This window comes from Chaetura pelagica, unplaced genomic scaffold, assembly GCF_000747805.2.
Source record: "Chaetura pelagica isolate M959 unplaced genomic scaffold, ChaPel_1.0 scaffold83, whole genome shotgun sequence".
NCBI classification, from domain to species: Eukaryota; Metazoa; Chordata; class Aves; order Apodiformes; family Apodidae; genus Chaetura; species Chaetura pelagica.
The window spans coordinates 5,132,214-5,158,007 of record NW_009952893.1 but is presented as its reverse complement, the minus strand read 5'-3'; the positions used below and the strand labels follow the sequence as shown (position 1 = coordinate 5,158,007).

The window sequence follows — 25,794 nt, the reverse complement described above, 5'->3', positions numbered from 1 at the left end:
ATCTCAAAGCGCAGAGAATAATTTCAGGTGGACACTAGGAAGCCGAGGCTGTATTTTGCCCTGTGGGAAAAGTGTTACAGTTTGGGAAATTAAAAGCACTCTTAAGAGTACTGTGTGACAGGTTTGAATTTTGCCAAGTAGAGAGCAAGTAAGTAGGAAGGAGCAGAACTTCTACCAATTTTTGAACAGGGTTATTCCTGGTTTAATGTTTAATTTATAATATCATAGAATCATAGGATACCAAGTTGGAAGGGACATCAAGGATCATCTGGTCCAACTTTTCCAGGTAGGAATAGAGTTTAGAGGAGATGACCCATCACCTTGTCAAGCTCAGTCTTTAAAAGTGTCCAGTGCTGGGGAATCTACCACTTTCATGGGGAGACTATTCCAGTTTTCTCCAATTCCAATGTTCTCATAGCGAAACATTTTCTTCTGATGTCTAATTGGGATCTCCCCGGGAGTAACTTGCACCCATTACCCCTAGTCTGTTCCATGTGACTCCTTCTAAAAAGGGAGTCTCCATCTTCTTGATAGCCACCCTTTAAGTACTGGAACATGACAATCAGTTATTTTCTTGAGACTGAACAAACCCAGTTCTCTCGGCCCTTCCTTGTATGTCAGGCTGCCCAGTCCTTTGATCATCTCTGTGGGCCTTCTCTGGACCCTCTCCAGCCTGTCCACATTTTTTTTGTATAGAGGGGACTAGAACTGGACACAGTATTGCAGGTGTGGCCTGACAAGGGCTGAATAGAGTGGGATGATAACTTCGTGTTCTTTATTGGTGATGCCCTGGTTGATGCAGCCCAGCATCCTGTTACCTTTCTCTGCTGCTGCAGTACACTGATCACTCTTGTTGAGCTTGTCCATCAGGACCCCCAAGTCTCTTTCCATAGACCTACTCTCCAGCCAGGTGGATCCCAGTCTGTGCTGCACTCCTGGGTTATGTTCTTCCAGGTTCAAGACCTTGCCCTTCTTCCCAGAATTGTTACTTACGTAAATTGATCAAACATACGGAATTAGTCTGCCTTTGAAATTGAAGGCAATACTGTCCTTGGTATCCACTGAGTTGTCCTGGGAAGAGCAGATTTCCTGCTCCTCCTTTGCCTGCTGCCTTTCCTCATTTCCTGGCACTTCTTGACCAGCACAGGGGACTACCCACAAGGTTGGTTCCCCTTCTTGAAAATATGGCTGCTTATTTCAGAATGTCTCAATCCATTTATGTGGCTTGTAAAGATTCTCACTTTGTCTGCAAACTCAGATGCTTCTATCCCAAACTACAGTGTAGAGGAGTATTTTGTAAACCACCTCCTGGTATTCTGTACACAGTAATAACTTTTTGGAGTCAAGCATGGCCTCAATCATCATGCACCACCGGACATGTTAGCTTCTACATGCCAAGAAATAAATTTCCTTCATTCAGAGGCATTTGGTATATGTATTTTTTTTTTGCCATAGGAGGTCAGAATAGGTGATTAAAATGTTTCTTTTTGCTCCAGTCTCAAATGCCTCCTGCGCCAAGAAATTCCTATCATGGCAAAAATAGAGGCAAAGTAATAGAACAGTGTAATTGCAGCCCGTCACTCCATTCATTTTAATCACTTGCCCATTTTAATCATCACAGGGTGAGGTGAAGAGCGACAATCTTTTTGGATACCTCAGAAATAGAGCATTTAGGGAATTGTAAAAGGCTAGAGATGAATCATCTATCCTGATCCATCTTACTTCATCACTGGTGTGCACCTCTGTTCCATGCAAATAACAAGGCAGAGCAGATTGGCTTGTAAGATTGTCAGGAGCTGACACTGATGCTAAGAATGATAGAACTGACACATCTGCAACAGCTAATTTTGAGGGCATTCAGAGCTTGTTGGAATGGAAAACACCTGTTTTTTAGGAAATCCTGACAGTTCAATTTCAAAAAGTACTGATTTTTTAAAAAATGTTTGAGAAACTGGAATGTACTTTCAATAGCCTTTTAATTTACCTTTCAAAATTATATGCGAAACAAAAAACCAGATCATTACTTCTCTGAATAATATGTTAGTGTTTTTGGATATAGATAATTTTGACAGTATGAATATATTGCTACAAAATCACTTAATTGAATCAGCATCCACTGCAAGAAAGAAGATCCAAGCAGTTTTCATTGATTCCTGTGGGAAGTTTTTTTGTGAGTAAGCTATAACAGTCTAAACTAAGCCAATAAAGGCACAGAGGGGAAACACATTAACTTCTTAAAGAAGTCAATTCCAGCATTGTCAGCAATGACTGAAATACAGACTGAGACATGCTGAACAAACTGTTTTCTGAGGTTGTCATTGTTGAAGGAGACAGAATTGCCAGAGAAATTGTGTCCATCCTTGGCAGTAGTCATGATCAACGTGTGGTGCTAAACTGACTCACAAGAAGAAGAAAGGAGCTTTATTTATCACCAGGTGGCCAAGCTGTCTTCTTCCTGTGAAATCGTCTCACCATAGACTATAAAATGTAATTAACTTTTAATATCTGTCATCTTCCCTCTCCACCCCCAAACACTAAAGGCTGGATAGCAGTGAGTACAAGAAAAGGCAAAGCAAGGATCCTGCTCACCCACAAGCTGCGATCAGTAGCAAACCCAAGGCATCTACCTGCATTTAACCAGCCAGCGTTAATATGGAGCAGTGACACCCAGTGACTAAGTACAAGTCCACAAAGTGCCATCATGCCATCACAAGGACAGACTTAATTTCCTCTCACACCACTTATTCCTGATTTAGATTGAGGGATGTGAGAGAAGAAGTGGCCCATATATATGCATTTGACTGAACAGGTAATCATCCCTGCTTAGCTCCCATCCACCCTTGTTTCCCGAAAAAGGAGAACCATTCAGAAAGGGTGTAGCCATGGGCTTGGGGGCATGATTTGTAGAGCTTTTGAGGGCTGAAATATCTGGAGACTGGGACTCTCCGTATTTCCATTTCTAGGCAAAAGGCCCATGGTTTTAGTCCCCCCTCTTTTCCATGAACATACTGGTATCATTTGGAACTGGTGGCATTTTATATCCTTTCAGTACAGTGTGAGCAGCTGCAGGAAACACATTGAATATTATAGTGCAATTTATATTTGATTAGAAATTTTATGTTCTTAGATCAGCCATTGTATCTTTAAAAGTGCATGTAGTCACATGCAGTTCCTCAGAACTTGCTGTTTTGTAACTGAAGTGGGGACACAAATTTCCTCCTATATATCTTATTAATTCATAGCATTAACCATTCATTATGGCTCTGATCCATCAGAACACTGAAATATGTGTGCAAGTGTGTATACTTAAGTAATGCACTTAAAAATAATGTATGTTTGTAAGTATTGGACTGAATCCTGTGTGCATTCAAAAAGAAGTTCCTTCACCCAAAGAGTAATTTCCATGCTGAGGTTTCTTCCCCATGGATTCAGTGATCATTGTAACCAGAATAGCACTAAGTAGCATTCAAGTACTCTTCTGTGGTATTCATGTGTGACTACTTACATATCTGGCAATGGAGGAAAGCTTTCACTTTCAAATATAATTAAAATTCAGAATATTTTGTGGACATGCTCAAAAGTGGACATTTTAGCTCGTCCTGCAATTCACTTATACTACTAATTTCTGGCTGAAAATCTGTCCATTATGTGGGAAGATAGATTAAATGAGGGCATCTTACTGACCATAAAGCCAGTGAAATTGCTGAAGTAGTGCTGTAGGTTTAGATTGTGCCCTTTCACAGAATTTGGACCTAGAGATTCAGATGACAAATTTTCAGTATCCTGCAGAAATGGGGCAGAGTGCTGCCTTAACTCCAGACAACTTGGCTGGGAGACGGGTCAGCACCTTCTGTACTGGCCCTTGCAGGTTTTCCCCCCAAATGCCTGAAGTATTGCTGCCTTACTACACTTTCTGTGAATGTAATACCACAGCTCTTTGTGGTGTTATATTGACATAAAACTGATGATAAATTGGTCCCAAGTGTCTTGCTGCTATTTTGGAGCCAGATTCTCAGCTTCATCAGTCCAATGATGAGGCTGAAGAGCAGGGCTGGTACCTTGGGTTGGACATTAACAAGTGGGCACTTGAGCAAGCAAGTGTGAAGTGATATCAAGTGCTTGCTTTGCTTAGCTTTTATAATCTGTTCACTGGTTGCTACTACTGTTTTCAGAGATCAGAGACAAAATATTTCCTAAACAAGTTTATGTTTCTCTGTTTTCTCAATAATGTGTCTTTTATATAATCATAGAATTGTTTTGGTTGGAAAAAAGCTTTAAGATCATCAAGTCCAGCTGTCAACCTAGCACGTAGCTAAGTCCGCCATTAAACCATGTGTCCCTAAAATATATATGTATAATAAGTATATTTTATGATGAAAAAGGAAATGCCATGCTGCAGTGTCTGGGTTCCCCCTGCTGAAACCATCCAGCTTGTGATTGTTTTCCAGGGCCTTAAAAGACCTGGTAACAGAGATTTACCCAGACTGCAATCTGAATTGCTTTGAACAGAATGTTTGCCCCACGTAGATTAAACCTGTATCAACATATTTCAGGTTCTTCATGCATTGGACTTGATTTTATAGACATTTTTATCCTTCAGGGTGCTTGAAGAGGAACAGTTGACATTATGGTGGTAGATTAATTCTTAGGGCTTTCTTTTTTTTCTTATTACATCTTGTTTTACAAATAACAGTTCAAAAAGAGTACATGTGAACATTGTTACAGAATGGAGATGTGAAACTTTCAGGTTGAAGACTAGGTATGGCCAGGGTCCACATGATGATGCTTTACGCTGAACATTACTAATACATGTTATTATGTGGCCAAAGGTTTGGGAGCTTATTTGGTCCTCAGAGGGATATTTTCCCTACCCTTTCTACAGAATCTATGACATAAAGGAAAGATGACAGCTAATACTGTCCATGTCCTGTAGCTGTATCCATTACAGTAACTACAATTAATAACTGGTTTTTAGCATACGTGCCCCTTCAATTTGTGAGATAAACTATTTTCTTTCAACTTAATACAGCCTTTTAAACACAGACCTAGCTCTTCAAGTTCAAAGTAACTCCAAACATTTCAAGTGTTACAAAATAGTTTCTTATTTAGGTTCCATTCTACTCTTCTAATTATTATATTATCTGTTGTATGTACTGTATTTTCTTATTTTTTTTCTGTTTCAAACTGGTTGTCACAATGTTATCCTTTAACAATATTCTGTTCATGGTACAGAATAGGTAAAAAGCTGTGGAATTCATGAAGGGCTACAAAAAGCATCCAAAACATTGTTCACTGCAAGGAAAGGTGAGCCAGCTTGATAATCTTTGGACAAATGACTAAACAACACTGTGGTGCTAATAGGTACTGAAGTATTTTCTGATGTATTCACTATGACTTAAATATTATATTCAAGGCATGTCAATGTTGCAACTACATATGTTTTTGTTCTTGAAGTCTGGACTGCTCCAACAAAGACAGTGTTTGTAATTCCTGGTAGGCCAATTCCTACCTAGCTCTTCTGTGGGAAAGTGATTTCAGGAGGCAGGATAGGATTTGGCCCAACAGTAATAGCTGAGGTAAAAGCTCTATAGGCAGCAGCAATCTCATGTAGGGTGTATTCATCCTGCTGTAGCATGTTACTTTATTTAGTGACTTTGCTTAAACAGAAGCTGAAAATAAATTTTGTAGTAATGACAAGAAACAGTGGTCTAAATTCTGGGATCCCTTAACCAAGCAACATTAGTAAGAGTTTAAATGAAATTGAGGGTTCAGATCTGAAATGCTAACGCTTTTCTGTGGAATAGCAGAAAGAGAGGGGTAGACTAAGAGCAGGTTCTAGCTCTAGCAATAGGAAAAAGCCAAATCTGATAAACTTTGAAGTGAACTACAATTTAAAATGGAGGGTTTTGGTTTTAAAATCTTGAAGACAAAATTTTTCCCTTATATTTTGAATTTTGAAAGGTAATTATTTTGTGTTATTCTGCCTAGCCTACTCATGCAGAAGAAGCATCTGTATCCTAAATAGCACTGAGAGGTACACCTCCGACTGATAGGTCAGAAATTTTACCTCTTTAAGAAATTCCATATTTGAAAACATGGAGGGAAATTTCAAAAAACAAAACAATGTACAGAATCGCCCAGAACTTGAGTTTCAGTACAAAAATAAAAAAAGGGATTTGAAGTCAGTGAGATCTACTGAGTTGAAGGCTTTTCTCAAGTCTTGCTCTTTTCCCCAGTTGAGCAATTGGGAGTTTTGCCTTTGGCTGCAGTGCGTACCTCTACCAAATGATTCAAGCAGAACAGGAACAGTCTGGGGCATGGAGTGGGCACACGGCCTGTAACTGTTTAGTTTTTAAAACACTCATTAATAAGCAAATGTGTAGAGTATTAAGGGAATTTGTAGAGTGTGTCTGACCGTATGAGTGTGTGGGTGCTGTGCTGTGGTAAAAAGAGACTAATTGGTTTATGCGGTTTGTTTTGCATTCGTTAGGCTCCTCTACGGGGTTTTTTAATTGATATTTATTTCTCAGCAGAGCTTAGAATAATTTTAAAGCTGTGTAACACATCATTTAATGAAATCTATTGTCAACATCTATTGTAAACATGTGTTTACAAAGCAAACTCTTCAGTACTTGATATTTGGAAATAAAAAATAGCATATCATGTGTGTTTTATTTCTAACAATAAGAAAGTGACAAAAAAGATACGTGGGTATCCATGCAATCATTCTGGATTGGGTGATGAAGTGTTTTGGTCTTTCCACTGAATTCAGTGACCACTGAATCACAACTAGGTATTGATCATGCAGAAATAAACGGTAACATTCTACAGTTTCCCCTAAGATTAATTTTAGTTACATGCTAAGAAGTGCAAATTTTTTTGAAATACAGACAATTGGAAAGAAATACATCTGTGCTGCTCCATAAAAGAGAGGCAGAGTGTGAACCTAAGGAGTGAGTCAGCACTGCTTAGTGCTTAGTTCTCTCCTTGGCCCTGGTTTGGACCAGGCCAACAAAGTGCCTCCATGTGGTTTGTGGGGAAAGGCTCGCACATGTCAGAAGTAAACAAGGTTTTGTTCCCTCTGTTCTTGAAAGCCACCCAAAACCACAGGCTTTGTGCACCAGAGACCCCTGTGTCCTCATGCAACACCATCAGAGCTCTAGTGATTGCAACACAGGTCTTGTATTACCACAGACTTTTAAAAATTGAAACAAATGGAAATTATATTTTGAATCCACAGGGATGTCAGCACAGAGAAAAGGGGAGACCCAGGGCTAGGTGCTACATAATGTAGATGGGGCTAGCCTAGTATAGCAGTGTGAGTGTGACCTTGTTCATACTGTTTTTGGTTTTGGAAAAGTTTTTACTCTTTGGACTCACTTTTATGTGCAAGTATAGAAATTCTGTCCCAAGGCAGCCTGGTCCTTTAAAGATCAGCAGGTTGAAGTTAAATGTGTTTTTCTAGGCATGTTCATTATTGAGCCTTTGTACTCAAAAGTGTTTTGAGGTGTGGTGCATGTTTCATGGCTGGATGAGCTGTGCCTTGTTCCTATGAAACTTCCTCACTGCTTGGCATTGTGTGAATACCCTGAGCCCCTGCACCCCAGCAGTGACTGAACAAAACTTTGCTGCCACTGGACAGATGAATTCATGTTGATTCAGAACCAGGCTTGTCTTTCTGAGGTATCTGAGTGCATTTGATTTCAGACCACAGTCAGAAACCATGGTGGTGTGCACAGCACCTACCAGATTCAAGTCCTTTGTCAGCAGTGCAGCTTCAGTGGATGAATGTAACCAGGGAGGAGCTACTGTTTCATGGTAGCAGAGAAATCAGGTGGGGAGCTCAGATAATCTCTGACATCCAAATTAGAAATAAGATTTAATTGTTTTCATTTCCAATACACTGAATAGCACAAAAAAGCATCTTGCAGATCCCCCTAAATGTCACCAGTGTCGAAAATGAACTGTTAAACCAAGGAATGTGCTGTGGATGAAATTAACATAAGTAGGTTTCTAGCACATCAAGGATATGATTGCTCATTGAAAACTGAATAAATGAGCTACCTTGACGGGTTGGAAGCACAGCAGGGTGGTGAAGGGGCCAGACAGAGGCATTGCTGTGTGGCTCTGTACTGACATCCACTGCTGGAGCAGGAATAAAATTACACCTGGCAGCTCTGAGGTGACTGGGACTGTGATTGCATCTCTTCATGTGCAACGTATGTTTTTGAAATGACTCTCTGACTTGTACCCCACTTACTGCACATCAGTTCTCATTGAAAAATGTGTTGGAGCACATCAACTGGATTGCCTTTTGCTGGAACGAAGGGAGGAAGTTATCTTACAGGATCACACCTCGTGGTCACCAATAGCCCACAGGTGCTCAGGCCTCGAGACCAGACCTGAGTGAATCAGCCCTGAACAGGGCTGCTACAGCTCAGCACTCAGCCCCAGCTCTTTCACCACATAGACCTTACCCTGTGCTTCAGTGACTGCCAAAGTAGGCAGAGGGATTTTGGTGGGTAGGGAGGTGGCTGTTTATGTCCAGACTTGCACTGTGAAAAGTCCTTCACTCAGCTGTTGCATAAACCTGAACTCCAGAACGATGCCATGACCCAAATGTTACACAAGAGCCTTAATTAATTTTTTTTAAAGCTGTTTGTGTGCTTTAACACTTCAGGACCAAGATGATTTACCTACCCATAGAGCAACTAACTCATGCCTGAAATTCTGGAAATGAAGCATTACCCATCTTTGCTTTTGTTAAGGGCTTTAAGTCGGTCTGAGAAAGTGTCTCACACAGTCCAAGGGTTTGAGGGCAGTACTGGCTGCCTCCTTTGAAATCCAAGAGGAAGCATTTAATGTAACATTGACGCCTTCCACAGATGTGCAGGTCTGTCCTGATCTGAGCCAGGATGAAGCCAATTTTCTTTTTACTAATTTTCTTTTCTTCAGTGAACCTTCTTTTAAGCAGCACATTTGCTGAAACTAACAGCAAGTTTTCCAGCTAGTGGACTGATAATGCCCAAATGTTTATAGTTACTGCTGAGAGATGAAGAACACTTTGCTCCACTTATTGAATATGCTGCTTCAGACACGAAAGGAGCAGAAGAGTCTTACCTACATATTCCATCCATGTATATGTGTGGCACTTGATATAAATTCAGGGATCATGGAAGTCAAGTCTTAAAGATATACCTGTCCAGCTGCAGGCCCTCCTAAGAAAGTAGGTAAATATGTACAGCCTTTCAAAAAAGACACACCTCTCACTAATTTGCAGATTAAAAAAAAGCTTAGAAGATCCTCCTCTTGGCCCTCCCCTGGCCTGCAGCAGCATTTGCCCACAAAGTCAGATTTAGGCATTAATTTTGCTTCTGAGCCTGAAACTGCCTGATGCCTGTAAGAGCTTCCTGACAGTTCCACCATGGCTGCTTATTGACTCAACTGCCTCAGCTAAGGGGCAAGAAGTGCTGTACAGATAGAAATGCAGAATATATTAGGCTAGCAACATGTTGCTTAGGACGCCTACTTAGGGATATGACAGCTTTTGCCTCTTTGTTTTGCTTTGTTTTTCTATTTGTTGCATGTTCCCAGAGAGCAAGGATCAGAGGTAATCTCTCCCTGGGCCCATTAGCTACAGAGTGAAGCCCTCATATTTTTTTTCTTCCACACTCCAGTAAAAAAGCTGCCTAAAAAGGCTCTTACGTAGTTTGGAAGATAGGGCACTAAACTTCTGATAGTTGCCACTGTTCTGGCAGTGTCCTTGGTAACGAAAATCCTGGAAGTACTGGAAGAAGGAGAAATGGGTGAATGTGTGGACTACACCATTGCACCATTCACTTCTCTATCTGTACAGAGAGAAGAAAGCATTTTCCTTGTTTCTTGTAAAGAAATGCACTTTAAAATGAAGGGAAAATGGTTGGTACTGGATAATTCCCTGCACAAAGATATGAGAGGTAGTTGTATGTGACCTTGATTCAACAAACTTGCTGACACCCTGTTTTGAAATACATTCTGTGTTTGCCAATGTGCTTTCCAGGAGCAGGCATCTCTCAGGGGTCTATCTACCATTGCAGCGAGTGATCTTTTAACACTTAGGTTAACTATCAATCCCCTTTCCTGGTTCTCACAAACACCTTAACTTTATGTCTGAAGAAACATCGGTATCCAGGGACTGTGTAGAAGAAAGAAGAGTTCAAGAAGCATAGCTTCAGAGGCTGATTTTGGCTATGAAGCTAATATTATTCAGAGGCCACTGAGCAAGTGTAACGTGCAGGTACAAGAGCGTTTACCTTGAAACCTAAATTCTCTTTGTGATGACTCGTGTGAGGAGACACTCCTTCTGACTAGAGATCTGAGGTCCACTCTCATAAAAGCCTGCAGTCTGCTGCTCTGCTGTCACAGAGGGCTTTGCAGGAAGGAGGGAAAGCAGCAAAGCAGGGGACGGCACCAAGTGATGTTGCCTTACTTTTGGGAACTGCTGGTTGTGCAGCTCAGTGCTTTGACTTCAATGAAGAGAGGATTGGATTAATTGGGAATTAAAAAAAAAATCACAACCTGTCTTAAACAAAAAATATATATTATTTACATCTCCAGGAATAATTTATAACTAACAGAGTGTAGTGTGTTATTTTGTTACCCGTTGCTTTAAATATGGATGGATTCTTAAAACTGAAACTGTTAACATAGTTTTAAAAATAAATCTTAATTAGAAGGAAAACTGGGTCATCTGGACCTCTCCAAAGCAGGTAAAGTAAAACACTTTTTATTTCAAGAAATATTGCTTCTAGACTTTCCTGAAGCCAGAATTGTACTATAAAAGTATCACAGAAATATAATACAAGATTTAAAAACACAGTCTGTGTCCTAGTAACTTAAAACCTATGTACAAATAGCATCATTCATGACCATAAATACGTTTTTCTATCAATCAGCCCATGACACGTAGAGAGCTAGTAATTTTAACATATTTACAGAGTCCATCAAAGAGACTGCTTCTTAAAATTACTGAAATCCTACTAAAAGAATCTCCTTTTAAAAAAGTTTCAACTTCAAATACAATGCAATGAACGTAAGTTTAACCTGCAGTGCTTGCAATAGCCGAAAAACACTCACTACACTAAATAACATGGAACAGATAGGAAACACACCCGTGAACTAGATATTGTGGAATTACATCTGTTTGAGGTAATTCTCTGTTGTTGTGCTAATTATTTGGAAATTTATAAAAAAGCAAGGGAAGATACTAAGTTTAGAGTAATACAGATTTTTCAACATCATTTTTGTATTATACGTGATAAAATTTCATATTTGGTAAAGTTCAAGAAAGAATTTAGAATACAACAAAAGTTATCTAATCTACAATTTTTTACCTCAATATGCCTTTTGCATCTATGATAAAAGTCTAACATGATTTTATCATTCCCTTTAATGCCTGTTCAAAACAAGAAGAATTTAAGTCTCGAAATTATAATAATGCTTTCAAGATATTGTTCAGGATACTAAAAATCAGATGTGGTGACAAAAGAATATATGTGTTGATGTAAACCTTTTTACCTCAATATGCCTTTTGCATCTATGATAAAAGTCTAACATGATTTTATCATTCCCTTTAATGCCTGTTCAAAACAAGAAGAATTTAAGTCTCGAAATTATAATAATGCTTTCAAGATATTGTTCAGGATACTAAAAATCAGATGTGGTGACAAAAGAATATATGTGTTGATGTAAACCTTTCTACCAGTATCAGAAAAAAAAAAAAAAAAAAAAGTCAAAAAACCTCATGGATTTTTAATACTGACAATATCAACACATAGGGAAACAATCCAATTTAAACAAATCCTACAGTTAGCAATCATTAGCCATACCTTTCTGAGAGTAAATTTAATTAATGTAACAAAAACATGCAATTTTGCTAAAATAATATTCAAAGCGTCTGTTTCCACAATTCATGCTATTTACCTCTTTCCTGTCAATATATTTGTTGGTTTCACAATTACATGAGACAGTGAGCAAACTAAGAACAGTCAAGGTATTAGATTAAAAAATGGCATGGCAAACAGATTTTAAAAGTGCATTTTACTTAAAAGTGTGACATCAGGAATTTCCAGTGGTTAAAATAATCTATGAAAAAGAGATTATGCAGACAGATTGGGTGGACTGAAACATTCACTCATGGAGGGATCATTTGGAAACAGATAGGAATTTGAATATCTTCTTCAAAGAAATAACTTTTAGGTTTCGGAGACTGTGCTACTGCATTTGAAAGTTAACACTGTTTCTTCTCGTTAAAAACTGGAAAGCTTGCTTCCCAGTGTGGTGAAATACTGTGAAAGTATGTGTGAATAAAAAAAAAATGCACACAAATACTGAACTGGGCTCAATTTAGCTGCAAAACGTATCTACAATAAACATGGAATGTGTTTTTTCAAAATTACTTATATTAGTTTGCTACTAAGGAAAAGGTGAACTTATTTAATGGTTTACCACTTGGTCTAACCCAAGGAGAGTGGAGGAGCTGAGGCACTGCCTTCTACATTGAGGATTTGTGAAGTTTCCCCTGCAAGACTCTGTTTTGTTTTTTTAAAGAAAGTTCCTGTTTTCTGGGTACCAATAGATGAATCCCTAGTGGATACATTTACAGCCTGATGAACAAGGGATTCATCAGACCTCATAGGAAGATATATTTGATCTTCAAATATATCTTCCGCAGTGTCACTGTCCTGATGAGTGTCTTTTTGAGGAATGCTGATGGGTTGTAGCATGAAGCTATGCCTGGACTCCAACTCTATCAAACCGTTTCCACTGAAGTCCATATCAAAACGGTCTGATTCTTTATCCTCCATCCATTTTTCAGCTTGATGATTGTTTCTCCAGTGTGCATCATTCAAACTACTTTTCTCAGGAATATCATTGTTTAATTCAAGTTTCCCTTCCTGACTGAAATTCACTGTGCTCAAAGCGAGGGCTGTGAAGTCTGTTGGCACAATCAGCTGCAGCTCTTCAGCAGGCAGGCCGCTCGATCCGTCAGCAGAAGTCATTTCCATCAAGGTTAAGGGCGTGGATGATTCATCCCCATCCTCATTGCTTTGAGCAGTGTTAGCCTTGTCTGTTTTATTTTGCTGGTAATAACTGTTCAGCAGTGCAAACATTCTATCTACATCCTTCAAGTAATTAGTCCAGTCAGCCAGACTAAGTCTATAGTTGTATCTGTATTCATATACGCTTTCATTCACACTGTACAAGTCTTCCAGTCCTTGCCAGTCGATGTCACCAGTGAAATAGGGCAGGCTAGCCTTCCCATCCATCCCATAACTGTCCTCTGTTGGAAGAAAGAATAAAGCCTAATGGTGAGCAACAGCTTAATAGTGCAAGCAAAGCCTCCACGTGTGTTCCCACTCCACTTTGCTTGAAAGCACCATTCATAAGCACCATTCATAACATAGTAGCTCAAAATGTAAGATGCTCCACATCTGTCATCAGATCAATGGTTCTGGCCTCAGGTGTGTTCACAGCTTCTGCTAAACACACACCAAGAAAACCCCTGTCTTCTGCTACATCCGTGGAAAGAGTTAAAGAAAAAAATATGGTCTAATGGGGCTTTGTGATGACAGTCACATGTTATCTAATATTTCAAAGCAGGAAAGTTGCTTCAATACATGAATAATCCATTTGCTTGTCCCAAACACTCCATTCAAAATACACAATAAACAAACAATTGTTAGGTATAAAGGACAGGACTGAGCCATTAGTGACCTGAACTTCAACAATGCCCACAGGAATTTGGTTTCTGGGTAGCTTGAGACATATGGTCTGCAAAATAACCAGCCAGACTTTATTTATTATATGTATTTTATACATAAGACATACTAATAATACAAAATAATATAAATAATAAAGAATAGATAATGATATTGTTAATGATAATGTAATAATAAATAAATATTATTTGTTATATAATTGATAACCAAAGGGTTTTTTTTATATTTGCCTAATAAACATGGAACAATTAGGAGAAATAAAAACTAAAACCTTGATGTGATTAATTGATAGGATTGTACCACTCTAAACTAGTGTTAAAATATACATAGATACAGAAACTTCTAAAGGCTTTTTTTTGGTTTTGTTTTGGTTATTTAAAAAAAAAAAGAGCTTCAAAATTAAATGTGTAACAGCTTTATCAAATAAAAAGTGAGTAAAGGGCATGGATATGAGTCTATATATGGCAGTAAAGCTGCATTTTATATTGATCATGGCCAGAAAAAGTACAAGACATGAAGGAACCCTATTTCCAAAAGATTTTTAGAAGTCACTACAGTGACTGCAGATTATCAACTGTAGTGTGAATTCCATTATATATTGACAAGCAACACTGAACACCACTGTTTCATTTAATTCACTGCACAGGCTGTATTCAGTCCAAAGACTAAGTGGACTACAAGGAAAATGAAATCAGGTAATATAAAAGCCTGCCAGGAAAAGTGAAAAATTTACTCTTTTAAATAATGCTGTAGGCATTATTGAGTCATTAGTTCACTAAGAGGACTTTCTTTCTGAAAATTGTACAGGCAGGTAGGCTAGCAGCAAATACCTTGCAAGTTCAAGTGTCTATAGCCCAACAGCATGAACTGAGAACAAACATTTATCTGTATTGAGCCCTTCACCTCTTCAGTGGATTCTCCATTCATTTGTATTTTCACTTGCCCTTTCTCATTATTCAAGTAAAACAGAAGATACAACTTATATCTATCATAGCTTATATTCTTTGCTTCTTTACTAGCTTGGGATTTCACAGTGGAAATAATTTCTGCAATACTTAGTGCATCATATGGAGGGTCAGAAAAATACCATTATGGTAAGAAAAAATCATGAGATTGTCTGATTATGAGGAGTCTTATTCTGCTCCCACCAAAGGGAGACCACTTCCCTTGGAAACACCTCAGTATTTGCTCTTTCACTTAATACAACAGCTGTAAATATTTGACAACTTCAAATTTAAATATCTTATTTTTTAAAGCAAGTTCTAGAAATGTTTTTTTTATTTGGTAGGATAGCTATGAGAAAGTGTCCTTCTTTCTTTTCCTGAAATAATCAAGAGAAATTAAATAATTAAAATAAACTAATGAGATCATGGCCACAGGAGAGCCATCTTCATAAGTCAAATTGTGGACAATTTGTTTCCTGAAACAAAAAAAATTAAATACTACAGAAGTTTCAAGAAGGAAATCTTACTATTCCAGTGCTTAAAGGCATAAAGAGCCCTAGAAAACATCTTAGGGAGGGATGCACTTTTAAAGAATTTAGTTGCCAAACCCTCTAAAATAATAACCACACTGCAAATGTGACAATATTTAGATTTTGCTCTGTTACTATTTATATTGATAGGTTTTGGTGGGTTTTTTTCCCCCTTCTTTGCCAAATCAGAGCCTATATAATAAAAAAAACCAAACAACTGCTGTAGGAACAGTCAGTGGCCCAAGTGGTTTGGTACTTGATGGCAGAAATGGAAACAGGAGTCCTGCTGTTTGATTGTTAACAGGTCAGGGGATGGACCAGGGTAATGGGAGCCAAAGCAGGGGCCAAGAAGATGCCTTTGGGCCCAGAGGAGCCACTGGATGCAGTGAGACAGCTGAACAAGCCAGGTGGCAGGGTGGGCAGTGGGGACACCTGGGGACCCACAAAGAGGAGAAGAGTAGGGTTCTCTGCAGCAGGACAATGGGGCTGTGCTGCAGAGATGTTAGATCTGCACGGAGTTTGTTGTATGACTGCAAACCAGCTCAAAGACTGAGTCTACAGGACCCTTCATGCTAGATCTATTTTTTCCCCTCTGAATTTGATACTGTTTCTACAGTTTTAGAGGAGTTTCACAGCTGGGAAGGCACTGGGAATTATTCTGTGATCTTCATTTCAAGCAAAAAAACCCAACAAGGTTAACCACTTGGGACAGAGGTAACTTGTAGTCATACATGTTAAACAAACAGGAAAGCAAATTCTTAAGGTCCTACAGCAAGTCAGCTCACAGCTTAATTCCACAACTTGGCACTAAGCATGAAATGTTTCCCACTGAAATTGAAGTATACAAGGGGAAAAGATAGAGGAAAGAAAAGGTTTTCCCCTGTAAGAAATCTCATTACAAATAGGTGTGAAACAGGAAGGTGGAGATGAGTTGCATTTGAGTAACAGCACGGCAGTGGTTTCCTCAATTGATATTTCGGAATTTCTCAGCTGTATCATAGGCCCAAAGAGACAAAAATGGTTGCTGTTTTTTTGTTTTTTTGTTTGTTTGTTTGTTTTAATTCAATCATTAGCAAAGCTTCCCTTTCCAGTTATCATATCCTTGAGTTCCTTGATGCCATCTATGGCTCCATTGTCTCAAAACTAGTAAGAGATTTGGATCTATCTCCACTGAGATTAAATACAAGCCAACACAAACATCTCTGTGGTGGCTTTGAAAAAGCTCAGACAAGCAGGACTGGAGAGAGGAGTGTGCAATTCTCACATCCTGTTATCAGCCACTTCTGCAGAGTCATGTACTGTCCATCAAAGGACACAGGTGACACAGGTTGCTCCCTGCTAACGCTCTCTCCCTGTGCATTAAGCAGACAGCACTATACTGGCTGTTTCCATACAGGCCTGTTGTCCCAGTACTGTACTTGAAACACAGGTAGTGCTGTACTAACACGGGGTATTTTGAACTGGAAACAGGTCTGAGCAGAGAAACTAAATGATCTGAAGGAAGCCTAAGGACTAGTTCTGATGACCTGGCAGCACAGGGCTTTTCCTTTCTTATTCCTCTGGTTTCTCTGAAGGACTCAAGAAACAAATCCTCTAAGAGTTTGTTTTAATGATTCCTGATAAATGGTCTTTGTTAATTATTTATTTTTTCTTTTCTTATTTTTTTTTTTTTTAAAAGAAAAGCTTTTCCACCAAGATGTGGCTTGAACCAAAATGTTGAACCCAGGCTTTTGCATTTATTAAAAAGCTTGGTATCTGGAGGACAACACAAAGCGATATCACTTGTGTTATATTATACTTGCTATTTATCCCAGTAGCATGATATTTATTGACTTGGTATGAGAAATTAATATGTTTTCATTACTAATCAGTGTAGCAAGATACAAAATAAAGATTAATCCTGTGTATTTCTTGCAAACCTACCATTCAAAAATGGTGTCTGTTAGATCTGTAATTAAAATGAGTAACTCTTACATAGATGTCTTCTAATGAAAGACTTAGAAGTATAATTACAGGGATTACTGTCTATCATTCTAGTAATCAGTTCCCACCAGGCTGCTAACAAGCAATGGAAACAACTGGGATGTAACCAAACAAAAGCTTATCATCCTCCTAGATGCCAAAATGGCTCAACTGAGAAAATACAAAATTTGCTGCAAGGAAAAATAAGCTGCTTAAATTGCAGATCTGTAAAACATTTAAATACTTCATCTTAATTGTTCCCTGGCTGCTGGGAGCTAATGACAAGATTATTTTCAGAAGATCCTGTGAAAAAAAAAGTTATATTTGTTGGATGTACTTCTTAGACTCAGTTTACTTCTGAGGTAAACAATGTATATCAGGTGCTACTCCATCAAAGTGCATGGAGATTAAAACATTTTGAACTTATATACTGTGCAAAGTTATCAAGTCTAAATTACACCTGGGAGACTTTAATCTGGTTTTCACCCTGGGTAAAAGTATTGCTCAACAAATAGCAAGTGTGACACTGTTAAGACCTGAGGGTTTTTTTAATCTCTTCAGGCTTTTGCTTTATTCCTCCACCAGGAGAAGCTGGGTTCTGCATGATAAATATTTAGGTATGATAAGTATATTTGCGAACAGATAGATATACTGCTGCAAACAGCAGTCTTTCATGTATTCCTCACGTTCAAGCATTAGGTATAAAATAACCTCACCCGATACCTGTCATCAGTTCAACTGTTTAAACCTTTTAAAGACATTCATTTCATGCTTGTAGGATCTGTTCTGAAAGTATTGTCCTCCCCAGCCCCAAGAAGCCTCCTCTTTCTGCCACACTTACATTGAACTGTCTCCTGCTGGCTTCTGGGCACAGACTGCTCACAAGCAGCACAGCTTTTGCTTAAAGCAGCATCTGCCAGCCTTTTCTAAAGCCAGTGAGAAGATTTTACTTTACTTCCATAGGTTTGATTAGGCTCTTTGGATGCATTTTTCTCATAAAGGTTTTTAGGCACATTCGCTTTAGAAAGCAGCTGTACAAACTTCCTAAATAAAACCAGAAAAAACCCCAACCCAGTAACAAGAAAACAACCCAAAAGAGGTGATTCTTTTTGTGTCATTTCCCCTGGGTAAACATCTACAAAACACAGGCATGAGATATGAGCTATATGAAGTCTTGCTATGACAACAAGCTACGTTAAATGCAGAATGGGACATCTAAAAAACACGGCCAAGTTCAGTGTAGGGTAGTTAGAAAATGCATGCATCAAAAGCTATGCTGTGTGCAACATGGCAGGATACAGACATTAGTTGAAATGGACTGGAGTCATGCAATTATTTGGAAAGAAGCTGCTGAGGAGAATAAAAAAGTGTGGATACCTGTGTGGATCATAGCTTCCTCCATCTTTATTTCCTGATATAGGAAAATACAAGAGTAACTTTTGTTAGTGTTTAGAACTTGTAAAATCATTCACAATGTAGTTTTCCATGCACAGCATCTAATTCCTAAAAAGAATTGTACTGTGTTAAATAAAGACAGAGCTGCAGTCCAACAAAGATTTCCTGGAAGTTTTATATAAAAGAACGGAAAAAACACAGTTTTTCAAAAATAATAAAACCCTCAAACAATGCGATATTGTAAAAAAAGAGAAATATTTGTAGCTGAAGAAAGAGATAAAAAGATGCAACTTCACAAATTATGTAGAAGGGAATATCCCTGTAAAAAAATAAATAAATCACAGTATTCAATCAACCAAATATAATTAAATTCCAGAGTTATGAAGTAAAAATACCAGCTATTTCTATACTCAGAGACTCTTGTAAAGAAATTTGCTTTCCTCAGAACATGAAGGAGACTACTGGTGATTGGAAGTTTGTAATGTGAAGTTTCAGTTGTGGTTTAGTGCCTGAACTTGTTCATATAGGCAGACAGCAATTGGAATAAACAGGACATATTAATACTGCACCTATTGAGAGGCAAAATCTAACCAAATAAACCCTGAAACAGAGAGAAGTTATGAGTAGGAAGATCTGCATATGTTTGTTACTGCTTAGCTCAAATAACATAAATTTGCTGCACTATTTCTGTCAAATGTTGATGCTTGTCATCACTATCTGTCCAGAATAACCTTGGCCAACTTGCAAAGAAGCTTCCCGGTCGCATGGTTGCACAGGATGATGTATGGGGATCGTTCCAAGCTATTCAGAGCAACACTTAGGAGAGTGACACTTCATGGATACAGTTACTACTTAGGCAGAAAAAGAAAAATGAACAAAATGGAAATAAACACTTCTATTTTTCCTGTACCTGTTTCAAGTCCCTTTGGCCTCGGATTGCACTGCTTATAACCTTGACAGCTGCGCAGTTCCATTAACTGTACGTGTAGTTGATTCAAAATGCCTCTTTCCACCGTGTGCACTGTATTTGTCAGCTGACACAAAAGAGGGATGGAGGGGAAAAATACTTGTTAACAGAAATTAAAAAAAAAAAGACAACCTAGAGGAGTCTGGTGAACAACATTTTGTAACAGGGAAAAAGGTTTACCTGGTAGGGGTCAGTGTTCATATCAAAATATTCCAAGAAGCCAGTTGCAAACTCACAGAAGAGGAAGTTGTGGGTGTCATTAACTGTTCGCAAACACCAGTAAGTGTTGTTATTCGAGCTTGTGCAAGCACAGAAAGAGCCCACTGTAATTAAAGAAACAAGTCATTAGTTTTTAGTGAAAAAATAATATGCTTGCTCCTTCTACATCTAGTGAAACCTCTATAGGTTTTCATGTGCTTAAATTCTAGAGCAACTGAAAAAAACCCTTCTATTTGAATAATGTTGAATTGTCATCTAAACCAGAATAAATGTTGCTAATGTATTTTTCACAAACATACACTTAATGAAAAGAGAAGATAGTAAATTCTATTGTTAATGAGCCATATTCTGTTCTAAGTTATATGCAGTTCATTAGGATTGAGCAGAATTGAGACTTTAGGAAAAAAAAACACAACACAAAACTTGATCCTTCTAAATCATTGCGACTCCTTGCTATATTTGATACTGTTACCCCCCCCCCGGTAAGCAACCTTAACCACGTAGAGCCTCTGTAATGCAAATATAACAGAAAATTTCAGGATTGTAAGCACTTCAGAAGAAGGTCAAGTTGTTAGTTGATATTAGAGTGAGATGGAAATGATACAGCAGTCAAGAAAGCACAAAGCATTGTGTAGGGATCAGACAAATGAGAGAGATTAGGCACTAGAGAGATGGGTTTGCAAGCAGGTATCTTGCCTGGCGCCTTGAATGCAGGAAAGATGGATGAAGCAAGGTGGGAAGACCAGTGGATAATCCTATGCCCTATTTTAGGCAGCTCTCCCTTACTGGCTTGAGTTTGCCATTTAACTATTATTTTGAACTGAAATCTCTCATTTCATTTATTTGAATCACAAATGAGAGAAGTTGAATTGTTCAGTCAAGCCTTTGTAGGACAATCCCAAGCAGTGTAACTGAATTACATTTTGTTTTCACTTTTCAACTTGGAAAACTGGTGAAAGGTCTGGTAAATAAATCCTATGAGGAGAGACTGAGGGAACTGGGATTGTTTAGTTTAAAGAAGAGGAGGCTGAGGGGAGACCTCATTGCTCTCTACAACTACCTGAAAGGAGGTTGCAGGGAGGTGGCAGTTGGCCTCTTCTCCCAGCTGAATAATGGCAGGATGAGAGGAAATGGCCTGAAACCGTGCCAGGGGAGGCTTAGGCTGAATATTATAAATTATTTCTTTACTGAAAGAGCAGTTGGACAGTGGAACAGGCTGCCCAGGGAGGTGGTGGAGTCACCATCCCTGGAAGTGTTTAAAAGAAATATAGATATAGTGCTTAGAGACATGATTTAAGCACTGAACAGGCAAATTAGGTTACAGTAGAGGCATTTAGGTTATGGTTGGACTTGTTGAGCTTCAAGGTCCCTTCCAACCAGGATGATTCTATGAAACCTAGCATGGGATTCCATTCCAGACTGAAGTAATCTGAATCCAGATGTCACAGTGATGGGTGCAGCCATAGAGATGACCTGAGTATATCTTGTTTATAACCTTGTTCTGCAAGGAGAATAAACTGTAAGAATGGTATCTCTCTAAATTTTCAAAGAAAGTGCTAACAAAATTTAGCTGTAGAATAATGCCTCTTTAATTCCTCTTCAAGTCTTAGATTTTATTTAGATTTACCTAGATTACTTATTAGTACTGTGACTAGCTGTAATGGTATCAATGTTTTGAACAAACTTTGGAAAAACAGTTATGGTATTGGACCTTTTTATCTGTGTACTGTGAATCAATACATTGACTCTTCTTAAAGTTAAATGGACAGTGTCAAAGGGACATTTTTTTACTCCATGCCCTGTTGCTGGATCATTGCCAGAATGCTCAGCAATATGAGTACTCATTTCATAACTGCTTGTTACTCCACAGTTTAAAAATAATAAGCCAATTTAATTATTTTCAAAACAAAACCCATGCATACAAACTGCTTTAGGAACATCTGGTATTTTAAGAAGTGTATCAGCAAATGTTCTAGTGCAATCAGAACATGTTACCCCTAGGAGACAATATCTTTCTCCAGATGAAAAATTGGTCTTGGCAAATATTCTTTGAGTCAAACATGTTGTATCTTAATCATAATTTGATCTTGAAGTTTTTGAAAGTACAGTTTTCAATCAATTTTCTACCTTCACCACTACAAATGAGAAAGTTGGTGTTTTGCTGAATACCAAGAAGGGTTGAAGCATGCCTTGATAGGATGTTTATATATCCTGAAGTTTAAAAAGACATAATATTTTCTAAGTATGTCTTTCTGTCTTAAAGTGAGTGTTACACAGTGGTGATTTTTAAACTCTTTTAGAATATAAAAAATGGGAATTATGGGAAGAATTTGCAAAGGAAATTATCTGTGTTTTCTTCATAGTAATATAAATTGTTTTATACACTTTGAAACCACAATGGTAAAACTAAAGTAGACCTTTTATTTGCTGAAATTTGTGACGAAATTGAAAGTCAAGTCCCAAAATTGTTTACAACAATTGGAAGACTAAGGTTTTTATTAATAACCAGGAACCCAATTAGAATTCCTATGAAATATTTGGTCATTTATGTCTCCAAGAGATGACACAAATCTCAGTGGCTTTTTTCAAAAGTCTACGAGCTAGAGGCCAACTCTCCTTTTTGCTTGTGCAGTGTTTAGAATGGAGCCTCTTGTGGTAATTTCATGTAAGTAATACAACAATTACAAGCATGCTAAAGTGACATTCTTCCTTCATACTTCAGAATAACAGCAGCAGTAGCATTACTAAGTGCCAGCTCTTAAAAGTAATGCTCTGATTGCCTGAAGTGGAAAGCCTGTAGCACAGCAGAGGACAACCTAGGTCGTGTCTGTGTGGATACATAAGACTTACAGTTCCAGAATGGTGCTGTTTGCCAGTGGTTGTTGTCATGGGTAAAACATGTCAGTCCAGGAAGGCTACACTCATCTCCTTTCTTCTGGCGCCTTTTGCCCTTCCTTTCCTTCTTCCTCCTCCTGTTCTCCTTGAACAGCTGCAGTTTGCCATCCACTTCCTGCGCTGCTTCTCTGTCCAGAGAGAAAGTTGGTCATGGCTGACAGGGAACAGTCCCTCTTTGGTTAACAACAGCACTAGCAGTTTTTACATCTTTCTGGCTTTTTAAAAGATGAGTGTATGAGAATATACCCATCTTCTAGCTCAGCTTCAACCCCAGTATGACAAGGTGTTATCCTCAGTAAGCATGAGGAATGATGCACTGTGGCCTTTAGGTTAAACTGGATCTTTTAAATAATTGTGAGCTCAGTCAGCTTGTGAAATGATTAATTTAATCAATTTTCTATGAACAGATTTAAGAAATGTTCTCCATATACTTCCACAAGTCTGTCCAAAACTACTAAAGGTTCCTTGTGAGAGGTTGCTATACGTGACCTTTTCTTTTCCTCACCTCCTCCCCTTCTCTCTCCACAACAAAAATCGCAACACCACCCCCCCCAGTTATTTTTCTCCAGTCACTAAAAAGCCAGCTGACAGAGTGAGAGGATAATACAAAACTTACTTGAAGGGATGAAGGTGGCTCTTGAGTTTCTCTTGGGCCTTTACCCCTTTCTCTTTGTTGTAGTAGCTACAGGGAAAATTATTAGGAATCAAGTCCTGAAACTGTTTTCAACAAAATACCACACTAGAAGCATCCCATCTTTGACATTTTTTAAGGTACTACACAGAATGAGTTAAGATTTTAACTTAATTTAATTAAGTTATATCTGTGTGAGTGATCCTATGCTAGATTACAGCAAAACCACATCTAGGTTCAAATATTTTAGTAGAATGCAAACACATTTAAACTTAAAATTTTAACATTTAGCTTTTTTTATTCACATTTTTTTATTAAAAGGGATCTAACTAAAATGAGTACCTATAATAGTTATAAATATAAATAAAGCTTATGTTCTCTCTTTTCCACCTCAAAACACAGGGAAAATCTGTGGAAAAACATTAGCGATCAGTGTAGCTTTCAGTGTTGAGTGTCATCTGTCTTACCTCTGTTTACTACAATCACATTCATCTGGTTTTCTTCTTTTTAAGTGTCCTCTAACTTCCCTCAAATTCTTAATTTTGTCTTGGAGAGCTTCAATCTGCAGAGAATATTTCCAAGTCTGTATTATTCTTTGAAAAGTTAGCAGTGCAAAGGTGTAACTAAGATTTTAAAATAACTCTTACCTCCTTGTCAATGTAAGCCTTGTGGTCCTTCCAGGCTCTGGCAGATTGGTACAGCTCTCTCTCACAGTGAATAGTGTCATTTGGAAGAATGAAACATCTGTAGACACAGGTTTAAGAAATAGGGAAAAGAAGGTCAGTGGTTTCCCAATTGCCTACCTATTTTCTCTCTCTCTCTTCTATCATTCCTAATCAATCCTTTGTTATACTCTATTAAGAAATAAATAAAGTCTACAAGGTCTTCTCATGTTGACTCAGCAATATTAAGAATAGCTTCAACCTGTTTTCTCTACAAAATAAAGAGAAATAAATCCTCATCTATGACAGATGCTCTGTGCCTGCTAAGCAAAAATGCAATGGCAATCCCATCTTGGAGCTTCTTAATCCAATCGGAATTGAAACTGAAACTTAAAATAAAATCTGCTCAGAATGCAAAGCCTCTTGTTAACCAACCATACTATTGCTTATTAAACCACCAGCTGCTGAGAAATACACTGCTCTTGCCAAATGAGTGAAACTCATGTTTCAAGCATGCAAATTAGCCAGAATCAGAACATAAAGTCAATGGGCTGAAGATCAATATAATAAATAATAAAAATTGGATAAAGGAGTTCAAATAAGTGGTTAAAAAAAAAAAAAAAAAGCCAACAGAACACTCAAGTTAAAGAAAGATGCAACTATCAAAATATTTTGACAAGTGTTTGAGAAAATATAACTACCAAAAGAAAAAAACCCAACACATGGAAGGCCCAAGTTGAGGGCTGTTATAGAAAATCCACTAGACTACAGGCTGGACTTTCAAAGTTTCCATGCTGACAAACATAAATTATTTTATTATGGAAATATTCCAGTTTCATAGACACAACCTTTCTTGGGTCCTGTTTCATCAGAACCCTTCTTCTAATTTTTTATAAGAATAGCAGAAAGGGAGACTTAGATGTTCATCTCCTCCCGTGTTATCCCATTATGTTATTTTCTTCACTCAAAGAATTCTGAAAGCAACACTGTGTTCTGTAGAAGTCAAAATGCTTTATGGAGAAATAAAAAAATTTCCAGAAAGTTATTTAAGGCTTTATTAATGCCATGGTTGGAAATTATAAATGCAAACCCCAATAATTTTTCCTTATTAAAAATAAACTTTTATGTTTTCCTTGATATTAAATTTTAAAAAAAAAAAAAAAAAGAAGGAAAAAAGAGAAATGCTATTTATGTTTTAAACACAATTAAAAGAATACAATAAAATATTTTTATTGCCCATGTCTGCCTGGCTTTTCAGATAAATCATAATAGATTTTAAAAACTCTAAATATTTTTGAGATTTTTGCTTTCTCATTCAGGCTTAGTGTAGGGCTAAAAACTGACGTCTAAGCATCTTTCAGGATGGAAAAATGATTGCAGGTCTTTTCAGGGATAAACAGGTCTAATGTATCTTAAGAAAGATAATATAACTGATCTAATCTGTCTTCATTTAGTGTGGGATTTCAGTCCCCCCAAACTCAAGCCTCTTTGCTAAGTTGCTAGCCTAGATTTGATAATGAATAGCAGGCATGTCAGCTCCACAGGGTGATTAATCCATCATAGGATGCATGCTTTGATGTGGAGGATGAATATCCCACTGGAGTTGCCTACTCCTCCTCAGAAATAAAACCTGAATGACATGCCTACCTTTAAAATACACATAATAAAGTTAAATGATTCTGCCTACTAACAAGTACAACTCACGTTTATCTAAAGTCTACAAGGATAATTTTAAGTTCTTAAAAATTGTAACAATAAAATAATTACAAATTGACACAGAGAAAATGCAATTAGAAAATTATTTACTTTTAAGAAAAACAAACAGAAAG

The 25,794-nt window shown here is 37.8% G+C and overlaps 1 protein-coding gene across 1 annotated transcript in view; it reads right to left on the bottom strand.

The window, feature by feature from the left end:
• Window positions 1-13,142: 13,142 nt before the first annotated feature.
• The window catches only part of SULF1 (sulfatase 1), a 123,789-nt gene continuing 111,137 nt past the window's right edge, over window positions 13,143-25,794 (bottom strand). The window contains exons 17-24 of the mRNA XM_009995563.1: window positions 23,951-24,047; window positions 23,771-23,865; window positions 23,289-23,354; window positions 22,628-22,800; window positions 19,739-19,881; window positions 19,502-19,625; window positions 18,574-18,607; window positions 13,143-13,321 (exon numbers count right to left, since the gene is read on the bottom strand). Coding sequence (XP_009993865.1) covers window positions 13,291-13,321; window positions 18,574-18,607; window positions 19,502-19,625; window positions 19,739-19,881; window positions 22,628-22,800; window positions 23,289-23,354; window positions 23,771-23,865; window positions 23,951-24,047 — 763 coding nt within the window. The 3' untranslated portion in view covers window positions 13,143-13,290. The remainder of the gene's footprint in view (window positions 13,322-18,573; window positions 18,608-19,501; window positions 19,626-19,738; window positions 19,882-22,627; window positions 22,801-23,288; window positions 23,355-23,770; window positions 23,866-23,950; window positions 24,048-25,794) is intronic.